Here is a 17,637-nt window from a genome sequence, read left to right as displayed (position 1 = left end):
ACCCGACGCTCCAGAACGTGCAGGTGTGTTTCAGGTAGGCTGGATCAGGTCACACCCCCTTTTTTGTTTTTTTTTTTTGAAAGAGTACAAAATGGTAAAGTAGCATTTCATCTGCGTTGCTGTGAAAACCTGAACTTGTTGTGGTGGGTCCCTGAAGATTCGTGGGCTTCCAGTAAATGCTGGTCTGCAGCAGAAATCTACAATCCCACATCACTCAGGGGAGGACCAAGACAATTGTTGTTTGTGGCTTTCATAGGATGGTCAGGAAGAAGTAGTACAGGCCTGTATCCCATCAGTAGCATCGGTCCAGAGGCTGTTTAGAAAAGCGTTCCAACAGAAAGATGCCAGGGCAGGAAAATGAGCAGCAAAGTATTGTCATAGACAGGTCTGAGACCAGTGGGGTTGTCAAGACTCAAAAATATTGCTGATGTGTACTAGGCTTTCCTTTGGTTAATGCTAGCAGCCTTTAAAAGGCTCTCAGTGAGATGTCAAGCTTACCCATTCCAATTCCTAGATGTCCTCAGTTTTAGAAGGTAGAAGAGAACTTTGTGACTTCTAGTCCCTGCCTCCAGCTGTACCTCTCCTCGTCTCGAGAGCTTGCTTTTCAGCTTCTTCTTAAAAGCTTCCAACCCAACCAGCAGCTCTGCTTTCATTCCGGCTTAATGTTGATTTGATATTTGATATTTGATAGTTTTTTTGTTAGCTGAGGATTTGATCTTTCTTCCTCTGCTATTACTGGAGAAATCTAGCTGTCTTCTCTGGAAGCAAACATTGAATCCTTTATCAGCTTTTTAGGCTTTAGTCACAGGGGAGTGTGGCGATTTGCTTCACAGCATACACAGTTGTGGCTGGAGGTTGAATCTCAGGTTGGTTTGGTATTGGTAAGAATTTAGAAAAATTTAGAAAAGGTAGCATTTAGGCATGGGGGACAAAAGAAAAAGAGAACTTTTTACAAATTTTATGTAAGCAAACCCCTTCAGTCTAATACTCCATCAAAGGGTGTGTGAGACAGCTGGGTTATCTGCATACTCCATCCCTCATGGATCCTTATTAGTGCTTGCAGGGGGTAGAAAATGGCAGCTACTCCCTGTTCTGCAATTCAGAGTAGAATAAACTGGCCCAGTCGTGTGAGTCTGTGGCAGCAGCAGATACTGAGCCTGGCTTTTCTACATGATTTCAGCATCTTCTCCCCAAGACCTTCCATCTTCCATTAACATTTACCCCTCTCACATTTTGGTTTTATGGCTTTGTTTAGGGAATCAATTAATAAAAATTTGTAACTTGGCTTTATTTTTCATTTTGCTTTGCAGGCTGATTGTCCCCCTGCCCCCTGTTTGCTCAGCTGGCACTTTGGACTTATGGGGTGCCAGGGGGGACTTCTGGTGCTGGGGCTTCAGGTGTCGGTGAAAGAAATCTAAAACCAGGTGAACTGGGAACAGGACACTGCGTTTCCTTGCAACTCTGCCTAATCCTTTTAGATTATTCCTCAGAATTGTGTAGATCATTCCTCAGAAGAGGTAACAAGCTAAGAATACACCGATAGCAGTGAAATAACTGAAAATAACTGGCCTGCGTGGAAGATTGTGTATTTTTCAGAAGCTTAGCCAAAGTATTGTCAAAGTTTTCCAATAAAAGGCTGTTCCTCCCGTATCTGTTTTCAGCAGAGCTTGCCTGTGCAGTTACCAGCTTAACTTTCCAATCTGTTTTTGTATTTTCAGTTACTGTAATAGAAATTAAGTCGTGAACTTTGAGTTGAAATACAGATTTTAAAAGTCTGCAGTAATTAGAGCTGACTGTTTGAAGATTAAAGAAACCCCCATTGTGAGACTTCGAACCTCGAAAGCTGGGAGAGTAGCGTGTGCAGATTCTCTAGGTGTTTTGAGGTTTATTTGTCTATAATTGGTCAGGACAACTACCTCCTAAGGCTGTTGGGTAATTAACTGTAGGATATTGTAACTCTTTATGATAAAGCAAAGGGCTGGTGAATTACAATTAGTGGTTTTCTTAATTTGGTCTTAGGTTACTTACTTAAATACTACGATTAAGCTGCCCTACAATGGAAAATGAACAAATCTTTCGCAGGAAAGGAATGTTTTCACTGGCCAAATGAGATACATTCAATTCCCATACACCCATGGAAGGATTTCAGATCTCCCATTTCAGAGAGATTCCAGTTGTTTGGGTTTGTTTGTTTGTTTTTTTTTCTCCTGCTCATACTGCTACGATCTCTTTGACTTTTTGGTCATTGGCAATTTCATTTTGGTTGTTTCTTTGATGAAACTGGGTTATTGATACCAGATGGTTAGATATCTGGTTAGAGAGCAGGAAGAAATTCTTTGCTGTGAGGGTGGTGAGGCACTGGAACAGGTTGCCCAGAGAAGCTGTGGCTGCCCCATCCCTGGAGGGGTTCAAGGCCAGGCTGGATGGGGCTTGGAGCAACCTGGTCTGGTGGGAGGTGTCCCTGCCCAGGGACATTGAATTATAAATCGCATAGTTAAGATTTTTCAGTGACTTCTCTATGCGTATGATTTCAGGCAGATCTGGGGATGACATAATGCAGAGCTCTCAATCTATGGCAAATTGAGAAAAAATGGCAAAGCCTGATCCCTGCAGTATATCCCATGAGCTCATTAATAGGTGGAAGGAAATGTGTACTCTAAGAGAGGTAATTTATCAAAAAAAAAAATAAAAAAAATCATGTAACGTCTTTACCAAAATAGAGTGTGTTTGGGGGAAGGTTGAGCAGAGTTCCTCTTAACTGAAAGGGATAGTTTAATAATTAATCTGTGTTTAGAGATTATTCTACAGCTGTAGCAGAACATGCTGGAAAAAACTGGTGCGTGTCTCTTAAATGAATGGAGCTTGTTGTCTGCATCGCAGATTGTTTTAACAGTAATTGGATAATTTGAAAACAGTTACTTCAGAACTTTACCTTCAGGGGAAAATTCTTCTCCGAAATATACATGGCTGACTCCTCTTGAAGCCTTTGCTTACGCGTTCTGACGCTGAAAACAGCTCTTGCTTTTAAAGTCTTTATTCACACTGGAGAGGTATCTGCTGTTGGGGCAGTTCTTCCTTTCTTGGGCATGAAGGAAGAAGTTCAGCTCCTCACCTGGATGGCAGGGACTGGTGCTTAACTGGTGACTCTTCTTAGGAGGCACTTCCTTATTGGTGAAGGCGAGGCCGTGTCTGAAAATTGTCTAAAACGCTTCTTATAGGTGGGGTCATCCACAGTGATTCCTGCTGCTGGGGGTAGGTCATTTAGGAGAGGCTGAGGGACTTGGGGCTTTTTAGTCTGGAGAAGAGAAGGCTGAGGGGGGATCTGATCAATGCTTATAAATACTTCAAGGGAGGGTGTCAAGAGGATGGGGCTGGTCTTTTTTCTGTGGTGCCCAGGGACAGGACAAGAGGAAATGGGCACAAACTTGAATGTAAGAAGTTCCACCTAAACATGAGGAGGAATCTCTTTCCTGTGAGGGTGGCAGAGCCCTGGACCAGGCTGCCCAGGGAGGTGGTAGAGTCTCCTTCTCTGGAGACATTCCAAACCCACCTGGACACGTTCCTGTGCAACCTGCTCTGGGGGGACCTGCTTTGGCGGGGGGGTTGGACTAGATGATCTCCAGAGGTCCCTTCCAACCCCATGTGATGCTGTCATTTACTTACATCTTAATGAAACAAAACAGATGTGTAAAGCTAGAACACAGTCTCAGCAAGGTTTTTAAGCACCAAGAATCTTCATCTGATATTCTGTGTTCTATATTGTTTGTACACCAGGTGGCATCAAAGGTTAAGCGTTTCTTCAGGATCTGTTCCATTGACAGACATAAAATGACCCCCCTCCTCCTTCCTACCCGGCTGAAAACCCCGGCCCAGCTGACAGCCCCATTGACCTGAGGCTTTTCCTTTACATATTCCTTTGTACCACCCCCTGGGCCTGGCAATTCCGGACAAAAGGCAGGAAGAATTCCTTGTCTGTCAGCAGCAGCCACTGCAGGCTTAGCAACAACTCCTCTCTGTCGGGGAGTGCAATGACAGGACAAGGAGTAACGGTTTTAAATGGGAAGAGGGGAGATTTAGATTAGACACCAGAAAGAAATTCTTTGCTGTGAGGGTGGTGAGACACTGGAACAGGTTGCCCAGAGAAGCTGTGGCTGCCCCATCCCTGGAGGGGTTCAAGGCCAGGCTGGATGGGGCTTGGAGCAACCTGGTCTGGTGGGAGGGGTCCCTGCCCAGGGCAGGGGGTTGGAACTCAATGATCTTCAAGGGCCCTTCCCACCCAAACCATTCTATGATTCTGTGACAAACACACCCTGCTCGCAGCAGGAATGTCCCCACCCCACTGGCAGGAAGCAAAGCTCACGGTATTTAGTATTTCTGGGGAGAAAGGAAAGAAAAATAAAACATGGCATCTTCGGGAGTAAGAGCTGAGGGGCAGCAAGGTATCACGGGGGTTTGGTTTTGCAACAGTCAAATACTAAAGGCTTCAAAACATAAACGGTTAAACTGCAAAACTGTGGCTTTTATTTCCAAACATACAATAAATAGGTCCACCACAACTAGCCTCTAACTTCATTTTACATGGAAGGATTTTAAAATTAGTTTGTGCATATTTAAAAATGAAGAACTTCCCTTTGCACGTAACTCCATACAGAACCGAACTGCGGGACACACCAGCCGACGGTCTTGGCACTGTGATGCGAGCAAACCCGTTAGAAACAGCTTCTGAGCAAGCACTTCAACACAAATTGCAGTTTGAATTGTTGAGAAAACACCTACTAACAATTTTTTATCTATTTCTGAATTATACAAAAAACCAAAAAAACCACTTTAGCATGTAAATGCCGAAAAGCGAGTTGTCTTCTCTTCCCGTTTCTGTAGGGGCTGCAAGGTGAGCGAGCGGATTTATTAAGTGTTCACTATTTGCTACACGATACGTACAATTTTCATACCAAAATATCTTTACTGCATAGTTAACATTCCTTATTTTCAAATGCAAAAAAGAAATTAGATGCAGTCTCTCTCTTTTATTCCTCATCGCTGAATTTTAAAAGACATTTTTGAACCACAACTCTTGCTTCATCACAGTGCAGAAGGCCCTTAAGAGTTCAAGGATTTATTCAGTCGTATCTCTAATACAAAAAGTAGAGGCTGAGGAAAAGCCAGAGTAGTCTATACACAATGCACAGTCTGTGTACATTCCGAAGCTGTACCTCTTCAAGAACTAGTTATACACTCTGCAAACAAATCCCTTTATCCAGCAATTCAAAATACTTTAGATCAGAAGTTTTATATTAGAATCAATACATTATATGCATATAAATACATTTTTATACCCTTCGGTTGCTAAAACAACCCAGATGGCTGCGAGGATGTGACCTGAATTGGGTTCTCCACGGGGCTGGGAAACCAAAGTGGATGGGCAGCTGACCCTTAACCACCACAGTCACAGGAAAACCTGGAGATCTCTGCCCAGAGCAGGTGTGCTGGAGCATCCGTTAAGACTAGAAATAATAGGTGACACCCCAGCCCCTCAAATTGGGCCAGGATTTCAACTTCTGCGAGATGCAACACACATCTGTGAGGCAACATTTTTCTCCCCCCACTCTGCCGATGGCCCGTTCAAAAGTCTCAGCAGAACAACAACGAAAGAAAAAAAAAATAAAATCCCAAAACCCCAACAAACCAAAGCGAAGCTTTTACAGCCGCCAATTTTCTTACGGGACAGGTGCTGCAGCTTTCAAGAACCAAGTTAAAAGTTTTATAACTAAAAAATTAAAAATAAAAAAAAAACAACCCACCCAACAAAAACCCAACAGAAACCTAATGTGCAAGTGTGTAGTTCAGAAGCCACCAGCGAGGGTGGAGAGAGACCTCAGTTCAAGCTGAAACCAAGCAGTAAGCACGGGTGGAAGCGAGAAGCCTTCTCCACTTGATGTCTCTTAAAGGATCCAGAAACGCCGACGCTCTCCAGTATCCTCCAAAGGTGCTACAAGTTTGGAAGTTTGACGTAATTTCTTTCCACGATGCCAGGGATACAAATGTGTATCTTTTTTTTTTTTTTTTTCTTTTTTTAAATAATATTGCACATAAAAATCATCTTAAAACTTTGTAGTGAAAGCAGGGTTGAAGGACAGTGTTTTCCAAAACGGATTAAAAAGCTACCTGTACATAATAAGTTTTGATTTAAAGAACGCCAAGATTATTCAAAATCTAAGCACGTAATACTGACAGGAAAACGTTAAATTGCACAATCTACATATAAATTACATTTGTAAATACTTAAAAAGTTTTTAAAACATTGAATACCCTTGATTTCACAAATCAGCTAGGTCACTGTCAAAGGATCAGCTTCATGAGTTAGAAGTATTCCCCCCCCACCCCCCCAAAAAAAAACCAACCCAAACAAAACCAGAAACAAAAAAGATCTGCAGTCTCAGACGAAGCACTGGAAAGAGTTAAAGCATCTCAGCTCAGAGGTAGTGCTAAACACATCCAACTAGAAGTCCATTATATTTGAACTATGATGAAATAACGTAGTAAAATGTAGAAAGACTATAAAATTTACAAAAATAAATAGTTCTGAATGCTTTTAGAAAATGCAAGAGACTCTGCTGTCAAGCGTCTCGATCTGTTTTTCTGACCGAAAGAAAGCAAAGCGTGTCTCTCTCTCTTTTTTTTCTTTTCTTTTTTTTTTTTATTTTTAAAATATACCCATCTCTAGTAACGCGTCCGCAATCCGTGCGATCCAGCTACGCGACCTGACGTACGGCGACCCGGCATAGACTCTGCTAGTAAAAATAAAGAGGAGGCTTTTTGTAAAAGATCGTCTCCGTATGAAATTCGTTTTGCATGTAAATTCTTCTGACAAATTAAAAATTGCACATAAAAAAGTTTATTGAAAGAGGCATGGGGGGGGGTGATAAGGGTATGTGCCTATTGTTCCACATACACCCTGGAAGGAAAAAGATGATTGCACAGTTCTGATAAATAAATATTTCTTTTTTTCTTTTTAAAAAAAAAAAAATCTGCCACTTTTTCGGTTTGTAAATTTTGGAATTATTTAGAAAATCCCACTATGGACAAGTTATTTTTAGTTTGTGTTTTAAAGAATTCTTTACAACTTTTTTTTCCAGTGGCTTTTATCCTGAAACCAAAGGGAAGCGGCAGTTAAAAAAGTATCTTTGGGTAAAACAAGTATCAGGATCCGACGAGGATTTCCATGATGTGGTCCAACTCGCTCAGATCCGTTCTACAGATCTGCATGTTGCCGGCGGAAGAAGAATTACAAGATGGAAAGGTTTTGAGTGGTTCTTCGGCAGCAAGAGAGGGCGGCCTGGGCGGCGTTAGCGGAGGGCAGCAGAAGTCCGAATCGTACATGGAAGTATCGATATCTTCAAAAATGTCATCTATTGCCAAATCCTTCAAGTAACTAGTTGAATTTGAGATCTCGAAGGAACCAAACACACATTCGGCTCCCTTCAAATCCTGTCTGTCATCTTCTAGTTTTAGACTGGCGCTTTCTGGAAACTTTGGCTGGTCATCTCCAGTAGGAACCAGACAGGTTGGGGGGCTTATGTCTTCCACAAAGTCTAAATCCTTCAGAATGGATGAAATGGCAGATGACATATCATCATCTGAAACTATCAGCAGGCTGTTTTCAATTGGGTCTTCTACAGCCCGCAAGTCGCAACAGTTTGACTCTTGCTGACCGACACCTGAAGGCAACTGAAGGGAAATCCCAGATGACTCCATCCCCGGAGCGTAGCTGGGAGAACTGGGAGTAACGCCAGGGCAGACACTGATTGGCTGCTGATTACTCTCCTGTCTCATTTCCTCTTGAATTTGCCGTACCGTGTTGGCGATGAGGACGGAGCGGTGCAAGTTGGGTTCCACCAGCATTTTGTAGGTCTGTAACTTGGTGAGGCACATATTGAGCACCAGCTGCCTCTTAAGCGGGTACGACAGACTTCGACTGGAGTCAAAGGCACTGGAGAGACCAGCCATGTTCTCCTCATAGTCACTCAGCTTGCGCTTTAGACCTCTCCCCAACATGAACCTGAAAGACAGAAATTAGGAATTAACCTTGGGCGAGACTATGGTGTCTCCTGCAACATCTCAACAGACGCTTCAGAGAAGTCCGTAGCGCACAATGTATTGCTGAGCTCAGACTCTAACGCTGTAGGACACCAAAAGATGGAATAAAATCCTACAAGGGTACTGCTTTCACTGGTAAAATGCACTTTCCAGCTCTATTGTTTTACAACAAGTTTATTTTTTATTTAAATCGAAAACATGAAAGAATATAGAAACTTTTTTTTTTTTTAAAAGCTATGTACCTCTACATTTTGGTTTTAAGATTTACTTTCAACTCTGAAAACATGAATTATTAAAAAAAAACCTTTAAGAGGTGAGCTTTTTAGCTTCCTGTCCATTTAAATCATATAGCATACAAAAAAATCATTAATAAGAAATACCTGAATGTCCACATGAAATAAAATAGATGCTTATACTAAGGCTTATAATAGCTATACAGAATATTCCAACATTTTCATTTTAATTTTCATTACTAGGTACAGTAGGTGAGATTTTAAAGCTAGATTCAACACTATTTTTATCTCATTAAGGCATTCACATCTTGCTCCGCATCTCTGAGATCTCTCTATAAGAATTCATTTATCTCCCTCGTTCTTCAATGACTGAAAGCTCTTTGTAAATCATGGAATTGTTGGAGTTGAAAGGGACCTTCTAGAGACCATCCAGTCCAACTCCCCTGCCAAAGCAGGGTTGCCCAGAGCACATCACTCAGGACCATCCAGGTGGGGCTTGAAGATCTCCAGAGAAGGGGACTCCACACCCTCCCTGGGCAGCCTCTTCCAGGGCTCTGCCACCCTCACCCCAAAGAAGTTCTTCCTCACATTGGAGTGGAACTTCCCATGTTCCAGCTTGTGCTCGTTGCCCCTCGTCCTGTCCCAGGGAACCACTGAAAAGAGTCCAGCTCCAGCCTCCCTCAACCCACCCTTTAGATACTTGTCACCATTACTAAGGTCTCCCCTCAGCCTTCTCTTCTCCAGGCTAAAGAGCCCCAGCTCTCTCAGCCTTTCCTCATCAGGGAGATGCTCCAATCCCTCCATCACCTTTGTTGCCCTACGCTGGACTCTCTCCAGCAGTTCCCTGTCTCTCTTGAACTGGGGAGCCCAGAACTGGAGGCAGGATTCCAGTTGTGGCCTCCCCAGTGCAGAGCAGAGGGGGAGAATGACCTCCCTCCACCCACTGGTCACACTCTTCCCTACGCAGCCCAGGATCCCACTGGCCCTCTTGGCCACAAGGGCACATTGCTGGCTCCTGGAGAGTTTAGTGTCCACCAGGACCCCCAGATCCTTCTCCTCAGAAGTGCTTTCCAGCAGGTCCACCCCTAACCTCTACTGGTGCCCGGGGTTTTTCCTCCCCAGGTGCAGGACCCTACACTTGCCTTAATTGAACCTCATTAAGTTCTTCTCTGCCCAGCTCTCCAGCCTGTCCAGGTCACACTGGATGGCAAATGAAGTAGAATTTAGTTGCTTTCAGTCTATTTTGTTTGCTGTTGCACTCAAATATGGCAGGTCTAGAACACCGTGGTACAAAAAACCTCCATTACGCATGCAGACCTAAACTCCACGTGATCCAAACAAATACATGCTTGGATACTTTGCAATTATCATTCAAAATGCTATTTTATTAGGGATGACAGCAGTATGCAATCACTTCTATAAACACAGAAAAGGAGTACACCACGCACGGGAAAACACTGGTAAAAATCTTGATTACACACATCTTGCAGTGTCCACGGACACGTCACCCCCAAACAATTAAAAATAAAAGTGAAGCAATTGTAAATTAGACCCCCAGTGGCAGATGAAGGGGAGATCCTTCACACAGAGTGATCCAGACCCTGCCTGCTGCAGTGGGCCTCCCGGCTTCCTTTTCATGTGAGCGCTGGACACTGCCAGCAACAGCTCAGCTGATCGCAGCAGCTGCCAGCCTGTTGCTAGACTTTTGGGGACAAGGAGGAGATGGCAGCCCGATAAAGCCTCTTTTTCCTTTTGGGATTTCTCCAGATTCGCAGGAAGCACCGCAGGGCTCGGCGGCTACACCCAGCGGCCTCGACAGGGCTGCTGGAGAACCCAGCTCCTCTGGAGAACAGCAAGTCCCTCAGCGGGGCACGCTTCTCGGCCAGACACAAGGGAAAACACAAAGACAGTTGGTGAAGGAGTTTTTAAGTTTACGATCACACCCACTTTTTCTTTTAGGGACATACCTGGATGAAATAAAATTTGTCATCAGAATGCATTTTTACGTAGTAGCTTGGCCTATAGTTCAGTTTGCTAACGTTCACTATTGAAAAAAGAAAAAACCAACCCAACAGAAAACCACTTTAATTACTTGTAGTTTTACCAGCGCTGCAATTTTTAAACTTTTGGAAGTCTGTTTCACTCAGAAAGTTTTCTACTAAACTGCTCCAGCACCAGCCAAATCCCTTTAAAAAATAACATGAGGCGTCTGGATGTGGTGTGCCTGTTCCCCCGGGTGACCCTCCCACACTCATCACACATCACACCCCCAGTTCCAGCACCCCACTGGGAGCAAATGGGACCAGGCAGCTCCAAGCACCCTGCTGCAAACCCCATCAGCAGGAACCAGGGTACAAAGTTCAGGCATCAAACAGAATGGGTATTTTTGGGGGGCAGCGGGTGTGCCTGTATGTCAGGCATAAACATAAATATACCATAACAGGTCACAAAGGCAATTAGTGCCTGTAGATCACAGAAAACTCACAATAGAATGATTAACCGTCCCTTTTAAGTAGCATTTAAATGTTGTGTACTAAGACACTCCCCCATACTATTACTATAAAGAATAAATGTATACATCAGAATGGTTATTTGTCCACTAAGCACCGTCCTTCCCATAGACTGCACACTACTCTGCTTTTCTCTCCACTAACTGAAGCAGACCAAAATTATATATAAGTAGTATGAATTTCTAACATCTCAAAAATGGGGTAGTATTTAATTTCTGTAAGCAAGCTTAAAAAGAAAACTACCTACTGTGAGGACATACAGTATCACAAGAACAACTTAAAAAGGTATTTTATCTTTAAATTCAAACAGTAGTCTAATTAGACTAAATATTTCATGCTTATATATGCAGACACTCTCCTTCCCTCAAATTTCCTTCATAAAGTTTGTCCCAGAGGATTCTAGAACTATGTAACACAGCTCGAGCGTGACAGCGCTCCCAACTATAAAAATGAAGTGCAAGAAATACTATTTGCTCCAACTTCAAATGTTTCTACTTAACAGACTCCCCACCCTCCAGATGTCAAAATTGGTTGGGTTTTTTTTTTTTTAAATATACAAACATACTCGTATCTTGTGCTTTACAAATCCTGCCTGTTTAGCGTGATTTTTGCTTTATTGCGAGAATCCGTAAGACAGAGGTTACATAAAAATTTGGAAAATGAAAACCCGAGTACCACTGGTACACTGGATTTAAAAATTACTAGTGTCATGGTTGCTACAGGAGACATTAAATTTCAGTTCTTGTCAAACACACTGAGCTGCTGACCTACAAAAGATACAAAGCCCCTTTGTTACCAGCTAATCTACATTTTATCAGGCCTTTTGCTTTACTTTCTAGCATAAGAATTTCTGACAGGGTCGTTATCTTTAACAAAACTACTTCGTATTTTCTACGTAATTTGTCCTTTTGTAGCACTGCGTGTTAACACACACATCCCAAACCTGGAATTCAGAAGCCAGTCAAATTCTCTCTTTTGATACCATTTCTTTGCAGTAGAAGATGTTGATGACGTTATTTAATTACGCAGTGCTCCCCACACTTCAGTTTTTGGTACTGAGGAAAACAAACAGAAGTCTACACAAAAATCCACGCTACCATGCCCAAGGCAACAACCCTGCAGCACAAGGAGTGTCTAGAAAAAGCACCTTCCTTACTCCAGCCCAATTCCAGGAAGCTACTCAGATCTCAAAAAGTTGGATCAAGTCACAGGGTTTTGGAACGTGCCAATCTGATAGCTCTGTAATTCCTAGGTAAATAAACTGAACAAAAATTAAGTTTATGCCAGCTTCAAATGTGAGGTCTACACATAGCTGTTCGATAACGAAAGAGGCAAGCTGCAAATCAACTTTCTCTTGAACTTCAAGAAAAAGTTCAACCACCAACTTTTTTTAAGTTCAGATGCTCTATTTTAGAATCTTTTGTCGTGAAAAAAAAACCCAAGAACAATGAGGAACACAACAACTCTTTTTTTTTTCTGGCATTTTCTCATCTTCTCTCATTATAGCAATGCAAACTGAGCCACAGGCCATTTATGGCAGAATGCCTTTTTAATTAAAATTATTTTGCAGATAGAGAGAAAAGGAAGCAAAGCGAACTCAACGTGCAGGAGTGCCAAACTCTCCATCCGTGTCACCCAACTACAAAGGAGTCTGTAGAGGTAGAAATTCTGCCCCCGACACCACGTTCCTCAGTTCCTTCCAGTTCCATGGAGGACATTTCACAGAAACTCCTCCCTGCTAGGAGGGGAAGAAGCACCCATGCACTGTAACCCTACACCGTACCGCAGTTTGAAAAAAAAAAATTAATAAATATATCAGAGGGTAGAGGCACGTCCCTGGCTGGCAAATCCATGCAGAGTATCAAACAGACAGGCCTGCTCAGAGCACGCAGCTACTCCGAAGAAACATTCCAGGCCACCAAGAAAAATTCGCCTTGTGCTATGTCGTGGCCACCATTTCAGAGGGAAAACACAGCTCCATCTGTCACAGGGTGTGATAGTGCAGTGCAGCTGCCACTGCCACACGGCTAGGAAGTACAGCTGGAAACACTCACAAAGAAGAACGCGGCATGTGAAAACCCTCAATTACTTCTATCTGGGCAAACTGCGTCTTAGTTTCCTCTTCCTCACCTTCCAAAAAAGATTTTAAGAGCAAGTTAAACAATGTTTGGAACTCAGAAACACAGAGCTTTAATTTTCACTAGGGAACAGCATTAAAAAACACAAGTGTATAAAACACAACTGCCAAGGTTAGTATTGTCCTTTCATGCACAAAACGAGCACTATGGTCAACTACACCAGAGTTATTCATTTAAGTTATCCATTAAAGAATATGTTTAAATAGCAAGATCATCAATAAAGTACTGGGCTCGCACTATGAGGGTCAAAATCAGTTCATTGATAGCGGCCCCTTCTGGCTTTTCTTTTTAGGATGTTATTAAATTCAGGCTTGCCTCATCCCTTTAATAGAGCCACAGTGTCGCATTTTTCAGCCTGAGATTGTCTCAAAGCAATAAATGACTTTCTCTCACAGGACAGAAACACCAGACTTGAATTGGTGTAAGCACCTCATGAGTGAAAGCTGCCTGTCTAGTTTTCAGTAACACAACTTGAGTATTAACATCAAAATTAGAGACTCCTTGCTACTGCAATTTGGGTAATTCCCTTTCAAAGTCTCCTTTGGCTAGTAACTGTAGAAAGCACGCCACAGCAAAACCAGAAGTCTCCTTGGATTGTAAACTTGTGTTAGTGACTGGCTGAAGCAGATCGATAAGCTGATTTCCTGCTCTCCCTTCTCTTCCGTGGACACAGGGCTCACAAGCACACCCCTGTGTGCAGGAAGCACAAAGGAAGACAAGCCTTCCCATCCTTACAGTTATTTCTCAGAATTACTCGACATACACTGCATACTATTTGTACTGATTGCCTCTCACCCACCCAATACACATTTTAGCTTAGGCAATTAAAACTATTAATGAAGTTGTGTGAACTAGTGGACTGTGTCTCAACTAACATTCCATGTGTAAGAAGCTGGGCAAGAAAAAGGTAAGGCTGAAGGTCCAGTTAACAGACACTATAAATCCTTTCCTCCCATCTGGACTTAACACTGATCACTTAAACACGACTTACGTAACCCAGTAAGCTGTCAGACTACACACACACACACCAGTAGCTCTCATCTGGTGTCCTCAGCAAGCGTTGGAGATCCCCACAACATCACAGCTCGGCTCCTGGCAAAAACCGAGAGGCAGCGAGGGAAGGAGGATTAAACACCTTAGAAAACACTGAAGTAAAAACTAATTTGGAGCTGAAAACACTTTAATATACACACTCACACACACACAAAAAGTATCCAAGTCCATTGCCTCCCCACCCCTCCCAGCCCTGCCCCAGTTTAGCCAAGATGAGTAACTGCTGGAGAAGGCAGAAGTGGCTAAAAGTGTGCATACAGGGAGGAGCACAGTCCTGCCAGCTTACACCCATACCTAACCTCCCGTGGAACAACTTCTCTTTACAGGAGTTAGAACAGACCCGAAAACTGCTGCACAAAGAAAGGACAGTTAAAGACAACTTTCTGGTCACCAAATCCTGACCTATAGTACACCCAACTCTGTTGCTATTAAAGCAACTGGCACACAGAACCAAGATATGCTACTGTTCAGACTCAAAAACACCACCACCACAACCAACAAACCAAAATCAGAACAGACATACAAACCTTTAAACCAAACCACACAGAAAAAAAAACCCACACCCATGGATGTGCCTAACACCCTTCCCCTCATTTTGAAAATAAGAGTGGGCTGAATAGTAGTCGTTAAGCAGAGGAGAGGAATGAGAGGAAGACTGAGTCTAGCACAGAATTAGTCCGGAATTCATAACCTTCCCGCTGTCACATCCCTATTTGTGGAAGCAGAGAATAAATACGGATCATACACTAATATTTTAGGAGCTGCAATGTTGTTTACAAAGCACCCAGGAGTGAATTTTACTTTGATTTAAAAGTTAGTTTGAACGCCCCCCACACAGGCAACCTGTTTATGTTATGTCTAATGGGATGTGGAAAATTCCTACACTTAAAGGACATCTTCCTAAGTTCCTTACTCCCCTTTTTATTTCATAAAGCACTGATAAGAGCTTCGCTTTGCCAACTACCACAGCAGCGAAGTTTCAGAGCAGCACATTTCACCCTGGAGAAGAAACTCCTCTGTTAGGAAGCTGAAACAAGTGGGTCTGGGCTGTTTACAGGAGCCAATGAACCGTCCCCTCAGCAGCTGACACCTACCACTAGAGGCTAAGGCAGAACGCCGTATCAGCTTAGGTAGAGACAAACTTCCATCCTTCAGAGAAAACAAACTAAACCCACCATCCCTCTTCTCCTTCCTCGAGCCCTCTACACCTGTGTATTCAGTTCCACGTTTACAAATAAAGCTCACAGGTTTATCTGTCAGGAATTTTGGGTGGATTTTTTTTTTTAACAGAAGAAAGGCCTGGAATCATTTAAACTAAGGATCAATAGTAGTTAGCAAAAGGTAACACATGATCAAGAGTTACTAAATCTAGAAACTCCCATAGTAAAACTAAGCTGTCATTAAATGAGAGCATAAAGGAATACAAACAGCAAGAACCAAACCACCAAAGTATCTCACTGGAGGAACAAATGATCATTAGAACTGCAAACGTGATGGTACACCACTCCACAGCTTGTTCTCAGCAACTGAACAGCTCTCAATCTGTTTTCTTTACAGCATCTATTTACTTCAAATACAGAGATACTGGATCTACTCAACCACGTAACACTGACATGTATTTTAGGGTTACGGTGATCGATGTAAAGATCCATGAAAAGCAAAAGTTAATAGCTTATTTAACAACAGCAAATCAGCATATCCATACTTTAACAGAAAAACTGTTAACAATAAAAGCAACCAATAAAGAATAAAAAACCAAAGCAGCTCTTTTCCTGATAGAGGACCATGCATTTACTCTAGCCCTCTGCATGGGATATTTAGATAAATAATTTTCAATAACCAAATCAGAAGCGACTTTAAATTTTAACGAACTAGCACACAACTTTTCTTTAGCATCCGAAGTGTCTTCTCCTCACAAGACCAGACTGTGACACTCAATTTCAGCAGCTGAACAGTGGCCTTATAGCATAATTGAATTATTTGTTATAGTACTTCCTTGTCATAAAGCAAAAAAAAATAAAGTAATGCAAATTCATAGTATTCAAACCAAACAGCATATACTACTCAATAAGCCTAAAGCACTTGATATTATATACCCCATTTCTAAAAATTATTTTTCAGTTTACTATTCTAACCCACAAAAAGAAGATCTACAGCTGATTATCAGAACATGTGTACGCACATAAGACATGATTTCATAAAAGCATACAAGTAGTTACCCTTAGAAAACAGAAAGGAGTTCAGGCAGGAAGATTCCAGATTTTGCATAAAGTGTGGTCATCCAAGAGTCTTGAGCTATTCAAGAGGCCAAGCCATCCACCGAGGTAGGACGATGTGAACCTAAGGGGAAAAACAAGACAAAACCAAAGTATTTCATTACTATGCGATTTTTTTTTTTTAAACCAGAGGTATTAAACACACAATTCAATACATTTTAAACAATTTGTGCTAAATCCTACTAAAACAGTTAAACTGAATAACAAAAACTGAAGTTCGTCAACACGCTGAACTAGGAGGACCTAATTTCATGTTTTATGTGTTCACAGGTGAAACTATTATCTTATATATATGAATACTACAGAATAGAATGATGATCCTCTAAGTGCTAGGCTTTAGGATAAGAACTTGCACTGGTTACTGAACACCAATTTACAGTGGTAATCACGTCAGAAATCACATCTCAGGACAGACAACACCATGAACTGTAAAGAATTACATTTCAGAATTAACCCCTAGCATTTACAGGCTGTAAAAGGAGTTAGATTTTTATAAAATTTCCTAACCTTCCTTGTTTTCAGCAGAGATAAAACCAATCTGAGAAGGCAGCTGGCACGATGTCCTACGACTGCATACCATATTCATCGTTTTCATCAAAACCCTGATAAAGCAACATCTGCAGTTGGGCTAGAAACCGCATGCATCAAATCATGGATTAGATGATTCCAGGCACTGGAAACTCTGGGAAACGTGAAAAGGCTGAAGTGACAGCAAACTATGGAATAAGCTAGGAAACGTGGAGGGAACTGCACGATCCGTGCTCTCGAGCTCTCATCTCCACCTGAAGAATCAAAGTTTTTTTAATTCCAAGATTTAAAAGTCCTTATAGAGGCTAACAGCCTACTGTCTGGACTGTATTTGACATGTTTGTGTGTACAATGTACATACATACACACTCAGACACCTGCCACCCAGCTACAGAAAATCGATCACTTCACAAATTTACCACAAGAGCCAGGATCAGACAAATTATCTATCCAGACATACACAGTCCTTCATGAGCAAGAGTCCATACGTTATTTTAAAAATCTTAATACATAGTGAGAAGCAGTCTTACATCTAGAAAATGGACAAGTAAATGTATACAGTTCATCTCACACAGCAACTCATAGCCAGATGCTGGCAAAGGGCTCCTCCATTTATAGAACGTCACAACTGTAAAGACGCAGTAAAAGAGCAGTAAAATGCCTGTGACGTAAGAACACTAAATCTAACCCACAGCAATAAACGCATTCATATCTCCTTCCTCCTTCTAGAAGCTGACTTCTTTCCTAGCGTAAGGAGATCCATGCTATTTGTAAATACAAAAAAAAAAAAAAAAAAAAAAAAAAT

General features: G+C 42.1%; 1 protein-coding gene and 1 long non-coding RNA gene across 9 annotated transcripts in view; one reads left to right on the top strand and one right to left on the bottom strand.

Annotated features, from left to right (window-relative positions):
- Nucleotide 1: 1 nt before the first annotated feature.
- Nucleotides 2-1,650, top strand: LOC106893545. The gene is made up of 2 exons (XR_001413100.1): nucleotides 2-34; nucleotides 1,311-1,650. It is a non-coding gene; the product is annotated as an uncharacterized LOC106893545 (long non-coding RNA).
- Nucleotides 1,651-4,498: 2,848 nt separating this feature from the next.
- LOC106893544 (SERTA domain-containing protein 2-like) overlaps nucleotides 4,499-17,637 on the bottom strand; it is a 15,454-nt gene continuing 2,315 nt past the window's right edge. For 3 of the 8 annotated variants that reach the window (XM_014951596.1, XM_014951598.1, XM_014951597.1), the window contains 2 exons: nucleotides 16,248-16,368; nucleotides 4,499-8,056 (listed from right to left, as the gene is read on the bottom strand). In XM_014951596.1, the coding sequence (XP_014807082.1) occupies nucleotides 7,198-8,052 (855 nt within the window). In that variant the 5' untranslated portion in view covers nucleotides 8,053-8,056; nucleotides 16,248-16,368 and the 3' untranslated portion in view covers nucleotides 4,499-7,197. Of the gene's footprint in view, nucleotides 8,057-16,247; nucleotides 16,369-16,811; nucleotides 16,987-17,637 lie in introns of all 8 variants that reach the window. The other 5 variants (XM_014951592.1, XM_014951594.1, XM_014951593.1 and 2 more) reach the window with 3 other exon arrangements.

This window comes from Calidris pugnax, unplaced genomic scaffold (assembly GCF_001431845.1).
Source record: "Calidris pugnax isolate Ruff unplaced genomic scaffold, ASM143184v1 scaffold183, whole genome shotgun sequence".
Taxonomy (NCBI): Eukaryota; Metazoa; Chordata; class Aves; order Charadriiformes; family Scolopacidae; genus Calidris; species Calidris pugnax.
Note: the sequence above shows the minus strand (reverse complement) of the source record. Positions and strands in the feature narration are given on the sequence as shown.